This window comes from Astatotilapia calliptera, chromosome 6 (assembly GCF_964374335.1).
Source record: "Astatotilapia calliptera chromosome 6, fAstCal68.1, whole genome shotgun sequence".
NCBI lineage: Eukaryota > Metazoa > Chordata > Actinopteri > Cichliformes > Cichlidae > Astatotilapia > Astatotilapia calliptera.
Genome location: NC_137427.1, coordinates 16,644,868 through 16,657,473, shown reverse-complemented (window position 1 = coordinate 16,657,473; position 12,606 = coordinate 16,644,868). Strand labels below are relative to the sequence as shown.

At 39.1% G+C, this 12,606-nt stretch overlaps 1 protein-coding gene across 3 annotated transcripts in view; it reads right to left on the bottom strand.

Annotated features, from left to right (window-relative positions):
* Positions 1-12,606, bottom strand: part of septin9b (septin 9b) — a 77,700-nt gene that overhangs the window by 41,243 nt on the left and 23,851 nt on the right. For all 3 annotated transcript variants that reach the window (XM_026170576.2, XM_026170577.2, XM_026170575.2), the window contains exon 2: positions 7,299-7,976. In XM_026170576.2, coding sequence (XP_026026361.2) covers positions 7,299-7,976 — 678 coding nt within the window. The remainder of the gene's footprint in view (positions 1-7,298; positions 7,977-12,606) is intronic.

Here is a 12,606-nt window from a genome sequence, read left to right as displayed (position 1 = left end):
GGAACAAACTAACATTAACATTTATCTCCGGTCCTGACTCAAACCAAACAACAAATTTACAATCAGAATATACCACTCCACATAGTAACAAGGAGAAAAGATAAGAAAATAAAATAAATAAAACAAAAAACAATGGATCCTTTTTCAATGAACTCCAATTTCATTCACATTCTTCATATTGAGTTATCGTTTTAAGCATGTCACACTTTTTAAAACAATGTAAATTTATACAATTCTTTAAATTATAATGAAGAGAGTTCCACAGTCGTATACCCCTAACCGTTGGACTTATTAATCTTTGTGTAGTCCTAGCTAGCTGATGCTTAAAAGAAAATTTCCTTCTGCTGTCTTCTCCCCCCGAACACATTAAAAACACTCTTTGTAACTTAAAAGGCAAAATATTACTTTTAGCATTAAACATAATTAATTATATTAATTAACAATTTCGATTTTATAGATAATTTATTTGTATGTTCCCTTTATTTAATATTATGAATCATTCATATCACTTTCTTCTGTAATAAGTTTAGAGGTTTTATAGTATTCTCATATGTATTCCCCCAAACTTCGACACAGTAACTAAAGTATGAGAAAAACAATGAAAAATATAAAATGCGCATTGTTTTGTAGTCTAATAAATCTCTTACATTTCCCAAAATATAAATGTTTTTAACCATCTTCTTTCTAATATACTCGATATGTGATTTCCACATCAAATTTTCATCTACTATGACACCCAAAAAGCAAAATTCAGTAACTCTTTCAATCAATTCTCCATTAATGGACATAATGACTTCTTCCTCCTTTACACGATTGCCAAATATCATGAATTTCGTTTTTGTCAGATTCAAAGATAATTTATTTACATAGGGTTACTCAAGATTTACTAATCACACACTGCCTCCTGCTGGCTTGTTGGGGAAGCACAGTGACAGTGAAAGTCATGCACAAGATAATAGGAACTGACGCTTGTCACTGCTGTCACTGCAGGGCGTTTTTTGAACTGAAAAAATAGATGTAAACTCGAGGCTCGCTGACTTCACATGAGCAAAAGTGCTCATTAATTTGCAGCACAGCCAAAGACGCAGACACGAAGAGTCTCCCCTTCAGCGCAAGAGCGTCATTTTAAGCCACAAATTTCTCATCATCATGATCAAGGATCTTGAATTATTTGGCAAAAATGTACTTCTATCTAAAAAAATATTATTATAATCCAACAGAAGAGAGGATTTTCAAACAATTCAAACAAAATGATTCTCGCGTTAATGAAAGAACAACAAACTAAAGTAGGATTTTATTCCCATTAAGGAACAGCTCCTCCTCACAAGCGCATAGGTAAAGCCTGCCCCCGCTCTCATTTTTTTCCTTGGCAATTAGCCGAAGGGTCACACTGAGTAATGGTCTGGGATCAGTCCAGAGTAATTACACTGGGAGAGGATTGACCCCACATGTGCCTCTGCCGGAGGCTGCGTGTTTGCATGTGTGTGTGTCGATGAGAGACAACAAAAACACGCATACACACAAAAAGAGAGATTAAGAAAGCATGCTTGTTTGTGTGTGCATGTGTGTGTGCGTGTGTGGCCTTTTTTGACCTTTGGACAAGCAGAGACAAATCGCCCTCCACCCTCTGTGGACGCCTCCTCCTCACTTTTAGAAGGTCAGTCCAAACTAAAGACAAATGGCCTCACTTGGTCTTTCTTTCACAGTGACCACATTTTAATTATGAACAGAAATGTCAATAATAATAGGAATCAATTAAGGCAATAGGCAGACATATTCTGTCCAGCTGAAATGAGGATATCACTTTTGTTCCGTACCATCACAACAGGAAGACAGGACACAATGGCACTACATGAAGCGACTCCTCAGTAACACCCATTAAATACACATTTACTCTCAAAGCCATAGCCTTGGTTTCCTTTGCAATTGTATTTTTAGTGTGTTACAGTTTACACTTTCTGATGTTCTGAATTTCCTCTCTACCCTTATCACAACAAAATACTAAAGAAGTGAGCAAATGAGGTTACTGGATGTTACCCTTTCCCAATGATAACCTATACCAGTCCCATCATCCCACAGATAAAGACACTATTTATGGTCAGCCACTCTAATGAGTTACTATAAAAGTCCATGCTTGATCTTAAAATAAAGGCTTTTCCGGCAAGAAGAAATTGTATTAAAGTTGAAAAATGTGTCAGAAAAAAAGTGCTAAAAAAATTCTGACTACAGGTGGTTCAAGCATTTCTGTCCAGAGATATTACGGCTCCTTCTGCAATGAACTGGTGAATAGCAGGCCTAACTGTCAAGATAACGAGTGGACCAGATACCCATCAGAATGCCTCTGGCCTGAAGTGAAGCTTTGTTGTTACATTTCTTAGATGTGCTGGATCAGTTTAAAGCTGTTACTTAAAAAAGCTGCTTCTTTCTGCTTCAAGTACTTAAGCTGCCATCTATCACAGCTGAACCGAGACAATATTGAGGTCTTTTAATATTTCACCACATTATACAAGATAGAAAATTCTGAATTTGTTTGAGATTTAAACACGTCTCTCCCTGTTCAGCTCAACCCCTTGGTTATTATCAGCAAAATTTTGACTAGAATTCTGTAATGAAACAGTTTTTTAACACTAAACTTTTTATGGAACCTAATAGACTAAAAGGGTGAATAAACTGAAGACAGTGGCTTACAGATAAATATAAGAAAACTCCAACAAGTGTTAATGTCAAGTCCAAATGTGCATTTGAGTCTTTGTGCATCTGTTGGGAGTAGAACAGCCGTCCACGTCCCTAGCTAAAACACCATAATGAACTTAGTATGTACAGTTGCCTGAGATGACATCTGTTGCTATGATTTGGTGCAGTATAATAAAATTTGACAGAATTGTGCGGCCTCTGTTGACTTAACCCTCTTCAGATGACGTATGTGCTATTCATTGATCTACCAGTGATTGTAAGTCACACAGCAGTGGATGTGCGTGCACATTTCTTTTCATGCTGACCTTTTACCTAAACATCCTGGCGTATTTCATTCCCCTTAATGCTCACATCAAAGTACGGAGGGATATTGTCGAGGAAGCTGACTAACTTAGATCACATGACCCCTGTGAGAGGAAGCGCTCTGCTGTGAGGTCAGCTGCAGGGGAAACAATCACACTGAGAGAACACGGAAGGAAGCAAGCACAGCGTACACTATGTGTGTGTGTGTGTGTGTGTGCGCACATGTGCGTGTGTGCATATGCACTCATATGATGTGTAATGTCATTTTTCTGGAAAAACTGAATAGGCCGGAAATCAGGGCAAAACACTTTAAAAAAGTAATATGGAAAAAATAATCAAATCATAATCATTAGTTGAAGTGTTGCAAATAACTTTCCCTGTTATCTATGAGGCAGATACACTTCAGAAATTTCAAATCTGTGACAGTAGTGCATTTATAAGCATAACTTTGCAGATGTGTTTTTGCCACAGTTCTCTTTTGCGTTTCTGCCGAAGAGGGCGGGCCCATTCAGGTCACCCCTCATTTAGACCCCTATTTGGGCCTCTCCCTGTGGACAAATAAGTGGCTACAGCTCACATAATCTCGAAGAGAACCGTTTAAAACTCTCAGCACACCGTCAAGAGATTTATAGTAATATGCAATAAAAAAAGACTATAAGTACAACGTGACATACTTACAGCACAGGCACATGGGCACACTGGGACACTTTTGAACAACAAAAAATCTGCCAGATGATAAAGTGCAGTTTTCATGGTAAAACTAGTGTAATATTTCAAACCAGGTAAATATAAAATTAAATGTCTAAAATCAGCAGGAAAACACACACATTATGTTTCATCAAGTGATAATTGCAAAATACTTGGCATTGTTGATAAAAGCTGATATATCCAGCTTATATCCAGTACAGCAGAGTTTTGCATTTTTATACTAGCTTTGGAATGATGCAAGCTAATGGCCATTTAATTGGCATTCGCGGCTAAAGGTGCAGCCAAAAACTTAACAAATAAAGCAGATGGCTGTAGAGTCTGTGGCCATAATCCAATTTTTCTATAATAACAATTTAATAAATGACACTGTGAAAACAGTGTGACATGACAGTGGTTACTCCCAGTGATTAAAATACTTAATCATCACCTGAATCTGTGAAAGAGATTTATAGTCATTTTGCTAATTAATCCTAATGATGATCTTTAAAAGCCATTTGCAAATTAATTTGCAGATCCAAATAATCGACACTCCAAGGAAATAAAAAGAAAATGTCACGTTTAAGTTTTATACCAAAAACTACACAAAGCTACCAATTCATACATTCCTTATCCATATTTGTATCCATCACTGAACAGGTTGCTGGGCTCTCCCAGTGTTAATACAGAGAAGCAGACCTTCACACTCATGCCCAATTTAGTATCATCAGTTACTCATAAGTACAGAAGACAAGGTTTATTCTTTATGTTTACTTCTGCCACTTATGCTGAAAGAGCTCAAAGGTATTTAATTCAATTCAATTCAGTCAAATCATAACAACAGTTGCCTCAAAACACTTTATATAGTAAGGAAATGAACCTACAATAATACAAAGAAAAAAAGAGAAAACCCCAAGAATCTTATGACCTCCTATGAGCAAGAACTTTGGTGACAGTGGGAAGGAAAAACTCCCTTTTAACAGGAAGAAACTGTTCTAAGCCTAATCTTAAAAGTAGAGATAGTGTCTGTCTCCCAAATCCAAACTAGAAGTTGGTCCAAAAGAAGAGGGGCCTGAAAGCTGAAGGCTCTGCCTACTATTCTGCTTCTTAAATACTTTAGGAACAACAAGTAAGCCTGCAGTCTGAGAGCGAAGTGCTCTAATAGGGTGATATGGTACTACAAGGTCATTAAGATAAGATGGGGCCTGATTATTTAAGACCTTGTATGTGAGGAGCAGGATTTTGAATTCAATTCTGGATTTAACAGGAAGCCAATGAAGGGAAGCCAAAACAGGAGAAATATGTTCTCTCTTTCTAGTCCCTGTCAGGACTCTTGCTGCAGCAGTTTGGATTAACTTGAGGCTTTTCAGGAAGTTTTTAGGAGATCGTGATAGTAACGAATTACTGTAGTCCAGCCTAGAAGTAATAAATGCATGAACTAGTTTTGCAGTGTCACTCTGAGACAGGATGTTCCTAATTTTAGAGATATTGCGCAAATGGAAGAAAACAGTCTTACATATTTGTTTAATATGTGTATTGAAGGACACATCCTGGTTAAAAATGACTCCAAGGTTCCTCACAGTGTTACTGGAGTCCAGTGTAATGCCATCCAGACTAAGAATCTGGTTGGAAACTGCATTTTAAGATTTTTAAGGATGAGTTCAAAAACCTCAGTTTTATCTGAATTTAGAAGCAGAAAGTTAGAGGTCATCCAGGTCTTCATGTCTTTAAGACGTTCCTCCAGTTTTACTAATTGGTGTGTGTTATCTTACTTTATGGAAAGATAAAGTTGGGTGTCAAATGTGTATATCAATAAAATGTATGCTCTGAAACCTGAAGGAAACTATTCAATTAAAACCATTCCTCCGCAGATGATCATTTACCTTCTTTATATCTACTCTTTTAAGAATTTTTGAGATAAAAGGAATGTTGGAGATTGGCCTATAATTACCTAAGACAGTTCAAATGATGACTTTTTTAGTAACGGTTTAACTACTGCCAGCTGACCTTTGCCAGCCCAGCTACAGTGCTGAAGAGAAAGCTAGGGTTGTTTGTATTTCATTCAATCAGTGAAGATGTTCTAGCTTTACAGAGGGCTTTCCGGGCCAAATTATGATCTTTTAAATTAGCGAGGCACCATTTCCTCTCCAGTTTTCGAGTTACCTGCTTTAAGGTGTGCATTTGAGAGTTATACCAGGGAAGTATGACTTAAGGCTTTCTTTTTCAGAGGAACTACTGTGTCTAGAATTGTACTCATTGAAGAAGTAAAAATATTAAAAAGACAATCGAGCTCTGTGGGAGCAGCGTTCAGGTAGCTGCTCTACACTGAGTTGGTGCAAGGCACATAGCATAGCACAAGGCATGTAGCTGGATGTAGAGTTTTCAGAAAACACTATGTCTAGATGAACAGAATAAATGTTTTGAGACACTATCTATAGGTTTTTAATTAAATTGGCTTCGCAAAAAACACAACTGCGAGTTGTAACATGAACAGGAAGTGATGCTCTACCATAGAGAGACCCAATACATAAAGAAGTTTGTCAAATACCACATTTACCTGAACATAAACATAACCAAAAATTATATTCTGTATCACGATCAGTCATTTGAGCTTCGAGCGGCTCGAAATACAACACAGTCCTGTGGGATAAAATCATTTCATGGTCTTACTTCATCTTTCTTACCTTGTACTTAAGACAAATACTATTTAGCTGCCATAATTACTATAAAGGTCAGGCTTTCATCGTATCACAAAACTGCCCCGGCTCTAATGCGCTGTTCAGGAGAGACATGGATAACCACAAACACAGACAGCCCAGTCTACTGTTTCTACCCAGAAACAGGCCTCTAAAGATAAGTTTCCTTGTATTACTGACAGATACGCAGACATCAGATTAATCAAACCAGCTGCTCTTACTGCTGCTTTTTCCTTGGTTAGAGATCTGATACTTGGGTCACTTTGTGCAGAATGGAGCAGTGTGCAGTGTGAGTACAGAAGGGAGCAGGAAAAAATAAAGTCCAAATGGAAGTCCAATAACACCAGAGATCAAATAAAATGCAATCTGGAAAATGTGACAACATTTCTCACTGGGGGATTTTCAAATGTAAACTCGCAGCCAGGAGTTTAAAGTTGCTGTTTCTCATCACATGAGAAAATGTAATTGGTTTCATTTGACTTTAAGACAGTCTTTTATAATCCTTTTAATCTCTTTTCCACTGATGATATTCCCACATCAATATGGTAAGTCAATGCTAAAGCAATTACACAAGCTGGTGAACTATATCAATGCACCAAAGCACCACTTTACTAAAGACGTTAGAATGCATGAGTAGACAGCATGTTAACAAATCTGAGCAGTTTGTCAAAGAGAATTTTCCAAATCAACAACCAACAGCATCCATCTGAAACAACAGCCTTAAGGGTGCGTGATACAAGTAGCAGATGAGAGGCTAACAAATAACCTAACAAATCTCATGGAGATACCATAAAGTTACTGTGTTTCAGACGTGTTTTTTCAAAAAGAGTTCAGCAGACATAATTTCAGGGCACGACTAGAAGGAAAAATATGAGTGGAATAAGCGTGGGTTGGACTGATATATGGTGAAAGCAGACTTACTGTCAGGGTTTGGGGATTTGCGTCCATGGTTAGGCGAGGAGCAGCGGAAAGTGGTGACGATGGTGTTGTGGTGAGGGTTGGGGTGGTGCGGGTGGTGCACTGCTGGATGGTGGCCATTGTTCTCGGGAGGTGGTTTAGTGATGCTGATATCAGGTTTACGGATATCCCCTGGACTAGGGGGCTCAAACTTGCGGGTGTGATTTTGCTCAGGGGCTCGGCTGGTCCCGTTGTTGTTCATGCTGCTCTCATTGCGGCGTGTGACCGGGGAGTCAGTTGACGTCTTGGCAAAAGTCACCTCCCTCTTGTGGCTTGTCTCGGGCGTCTTGGAGTGCCCCAGGACTTCTGGGCGTTTCAGGGCGCTGTTGCTCACAAAGCGTGCGGAAGCAGGGCTGGTGACATTATCGACCTGCTTGCTGGAGGAAGAGATGTCGATGGAGAGTTCAGAACGGCGGGACACAGGCTCCGGAGTCTTGGAACCTCCTCCACCCATGATAGAGCGGGGCTGGGTATAGTTGAGGTTGTTGTTGTTAGTGGCCGGGGTGGCAGAACCGAGGTCACGATAATAGATGCTGGTGGGAGACATGGCGTTACGGTGAGGTGAGTTGGTTGTCCGGCGGGAGCCGGGTGAAGAGTGAGATGAAGTGTCAACATCCTCTACCTCAAAGGACCTCTTCAGGGCTGCATGAAGGAGACCAAGACAGCGTTTTATTCATACAGTCATTCAAGTGCACGCAAGCAGTTACAAAGTGCTTTACAAGTGATCTAGAAAAAAAGCAAAAAGTTGGTGGATTCACAATAAAATATTATAGAAAATTAAAGCGCTGATTAATAACAACACAAAATCTAGTTAAAACACAGGTTAAATAACACAAAAGTATTGGTCTATATTGGTAAAAGTGTTACCCACTACATATGTAATTAAAGTAAGCAAATAGTAGTACATAAGTACAAAAACAATCTTCAGAAATGTATGAACAACATAACTAAGCTATTGTTGTTCCTGTAGAAATGCTTCAATTCACAAGTAGCAGTTTGCTCTTTTACTGCTGTCTGGCATCAAAATAGTTTAAATTATATTTATATTCATATCACAGGTCATTGTAACAAGTGTGGAATTGTTAATGAAGTAAAAAAGAGGAAAAACACTCTTCTGCTTGACAAATGCATGCAAGCAGTATCTCTAACTTGTACTAAACATACTTGGTTACTTTTCACATAAAACAGAACACAACTGGTTGAAAGCTCGTTAATTTACTGGTACAATTTCTTAAATAAATCAAGTACATCCTTCGCTTATAAATGGTGACATTTACAAGTAGCAGGAACAAAGTCATAAAAAAGTCATCAAAAAGGTCAAACCAATTAAGTGAGAAATATAAAAAGTTAACTGTTTTTTCTAAAGGCATTATGAACAGCACCCAAGTAGTAAAGCGCCTGGGGTTTGAGGGTGGAGAAGCTGTAGGAACAGTTTTGGTGGCACTCGAGAGAAACAGCATGCGCTAGTAATTAAGCCGTGTACTGTATCTAATTTCATTCTCAATCACCAGCAGCAAGTTTTTCGCTGCCGTATGGACTGACATGTTTAAGCCAGTCCATGCCTTTCTTTGTCATGACCTTGCTTGCTACGTGTGTGGTACGCTACAATATAAAATTCTAGGCTTTCACACAGAGTCACTCGAAGCGTTTCACGGCATGTTATAGCGCACGCAATCAGTCAAACATCGACTGCCAAGCATCTGGGCAAAAAAAAGTCCCAAGACTCCCTGTTTTTGAGCAAAGTCAACACACAGATAAAGGCACATAGTTCCCCAAGGTTAGTTGTGATGTGAGAAAATAACAGCACTGTCCAAGAAGACACTGAAGGATGGAATCACCCCCTGGTAAGACTGTGCTGGCTGAGAGTCAACTTGAATTTGACTCTCAGAGTTGCTGTGCCAAGCCAGTGGCCAGGAGCTGGCATCATAATGATATACTAGTAAGACTAGTCCACTCACGCACACCCTTTAAGAGCATCTCTAGTTTCTTACAATCCAAAGCACAGTGCTGATTATTTGATCTGTTTGTGGCTTGCGGTGTTCCCAAGTGTGCCTATGTCTTTATGCAACTATTTGGAGTTTTGTTCAAAATGCTTGTAAAGACATGTAAGTATGTGTTGAGGGAATGTATACATGTTTATTTTTAAGCAACTACACAGGGAGGACACAGAGCTGCAGCTTCACTGCTCTCAAAACTCTGCGGAACTCAACACAATCACATCAAAGCTGCACATCAGCCAGCATCCCTAATCTGATTTACTGCCATGAGATGCCTCCTAGCAGCATGGTGGACATTTGATACAATTTGCTGTCTAAGAAAAATTCAGGCCAAAGCCGATGTCTTGTTCTCCTTTTTGTGTTAGTTGGACACACCAAGGAAATTCCCATGCACCGCGGGAATAAATAAATCTGATCTCACATCTTGGAGTTCGTGGTGATTTGTCTTACAAATCCCTTTAACTCCCCGCACCTCCCTGTACACCACTCATCTGGACCTTGAGGTACAGTTACCTTTCATCCTTGGCACTATTACTATGTAGAAGACTGGTTTTATAAATGTTGTCTTAGCCATTAGGCAGATAAAACCTGAAGTCACTGAATATAATGTAGCTGTGCAACGCCTGTGCTATGTGTGGAAAACATCTGTTTTACTAAGAAAAGTTGAAACGTTGACAAAAGATCATTAACAACTACTAATAAACACTTTAACAATATTCTTTCTCACAATTCTGTTTCTTATTGCCTGAAGTTCAATATCCAACTTTACAGTCTATTACTTGAATATGCAATCTGTAAATGGTGTCCAAACCCACACTGCAACCGAACTATGCCCTTCTTACGCCTGCTGTCTTGTTTTTGATGATTCCTAAGAGGGAGTCCAAGGTTATGGCTACTTTCAACTCTGACCAGAAAATGAGTCGGTGTGCCAAAATCAGTCTGCACATTTCACAGGAAGCAAAGAGGCTGTGATACATGCATGAGTCTAATCAGTGAGGCATTCTTTTTAACCTCCTCTGCAGTCAGGACTGCAGACACCCGTGCACACTCTTAACTTTTCTTGACACTTGCTGTAGACTTTTGTTTAACTTTGGAGAAGTTGCAAGTGTGAGAAGCGAAACCTGGGGGATATATTCACAAGTCTGACCAAAATCAGAGAGCTGAACCAAAATGTTTTCCAGTGACCTGTTAAGTGATTGCAGATTAGTATTTCTGGTCTTGGCTGCTTTGTGATTATATGCCTTCAGGCACGTGACTGGAGCAAAGGGTTTGAGTGCTTTGCTCTCAGGTTGTTTGTATTTAGAGGCCGTGCAGCCAAGTGTACATAATTTAAGAGCACAAGTGTATTTTAATCTTTCTCTGCTTTTTTTTTTCTAGGAATAAAGAGAGTGGAAAAGGGCATTCGGGGGCATTTTTCATTCACTCATCAGTCAACTCTTATATTCTTATTCATAAAGTCTGTCATACCTCGTTCTGTTTTCTTGTTTAGCCAAAGAAAAAAGAGGAAGAAAGAATATCCTAAGTACAGGATCATATAGCAATAGAAATTGTATTTCTGCAGGACTGACAGATGGATGAAAGAGCATAGTTCCCTGTGAAAGAGCATTCCCAGACTATGAGCAAGAAATGAGAGGTCCAGTCTACCCCAGAGGAAACTCATTAACAGGAGCCAGAGGCCTCATCTCCCCACGTCCCTCCACTACCTATCACTGCCCAGTGTTCCAGTATCTCACACTATCTCCTGTGGGAAGATAATGCAGCTCAGACAATGTATCTCAGGACTACCACTATAAAAAAAACCCAAAACAAAACACACACAAAAACAGAAGCAGCTGTTCACTGTCATTTATCCTATATGCAGCCCAGGTGCCTAGCCACACTGTCTCTTTATCATCAGTGTCATCACTTACTCTCAAGGACATCCCAACAAATGAACGCAAACATTCGGTATCATCTCAGTGCAGATGGACTAATAAGAGATAGTCAGGGCTTTGAGGGCGGAAAACAAACACAAAAGAAAGGAGGGAAAGGCAGAACACTAGAAAGTGGGAGAAGCCAAAACAAAACTGTAAGCACTTCTATTACTGGCATGAGCTGGGAGTGAGGGCTTTCCACACTGATTTGGTATGTCAAAGGCGCACATCATTTGTTAAGGGATGAGCTGACACATTATTACATTGCTGCAATAAGATTGCAAAGGTCGTAAGACTGGAAATATAATAATATAATTGACAAAAATCTTACAACATGAAATATATTGCATATGGTGCTGGCAAGTTTTAGAGATGACTGGTTCTTATTTCAGTGATTAAAAACACTGATTTTTATTTTTTTATTTTTAAATTGATTGATGTTCAGTTCCTGTTAATGAACTTCACCACTTGTTATGTATGTAGCCCAATAAAGGTCCGCTGGGAAAGGGAAGGGATTATGCATCTGAACTGCTGTAAGGCATTTAATGTGGAACAGATGGGTAAAGTGCTTAGTTTGCATTAACAGCAAACTGCTTTAACAGCAAATGAACACCATAAACAGGAGCAGATTAGAAAATTATGTTTTTTTAAACTAAGATGACAAAACTGGGAGAATTACAAATAAAGGACTGTCAGATAAAAGGCGTAGTGTTACAGCACACCTGCAAACATTTCATTCATTTGAGTATTGTGGTAACGTCCTTTTAGATGGTAAATGTATATAAAAGTATATTGCATATATACTGCATATATTGCAGTGCAAACAACAACAACAACATAAACAAAACAGTACATCAGTATTTTGATTAATAAGAGGGCGTACTTCATTTTACATAGCCTTGAACTCACAACTGGGTCCAGTAATTCTAGCCTCAGAGTCATACGTCAAGTGATTAAGACAGTTGCTGTCTGTCACACACTGGTTATTTAAGACCATTTTATGCACAGTGCAGTTTATCTGATGTCAGTAGCCACTGAATATATATCGATGTGGTCAGGCAAGGAAAAACATGACCAAGGCTTTAATTGACAGGACAAGGCCAAACAATAAACGATAGAATTTCACACTATGCTATTCTGCTGGGTAAGACAAAACCTTAATGCTAAACTGTCAAACACACACTTCCTTCAGCTGCCCACTGACGGTGTTGGGTTAGCTAATGGTGCCCGGGAGCAGTACATCTCAGTGTGTCAGATTTACTGCACTGGTCTGCACTGGTCTGGCCGAGGAAAATGAAATTCTGGGAATGTTATAGGTGTTGTGGTGAAGTGGAAAGACATTAGAGGAGAAGCGAGTGTGGA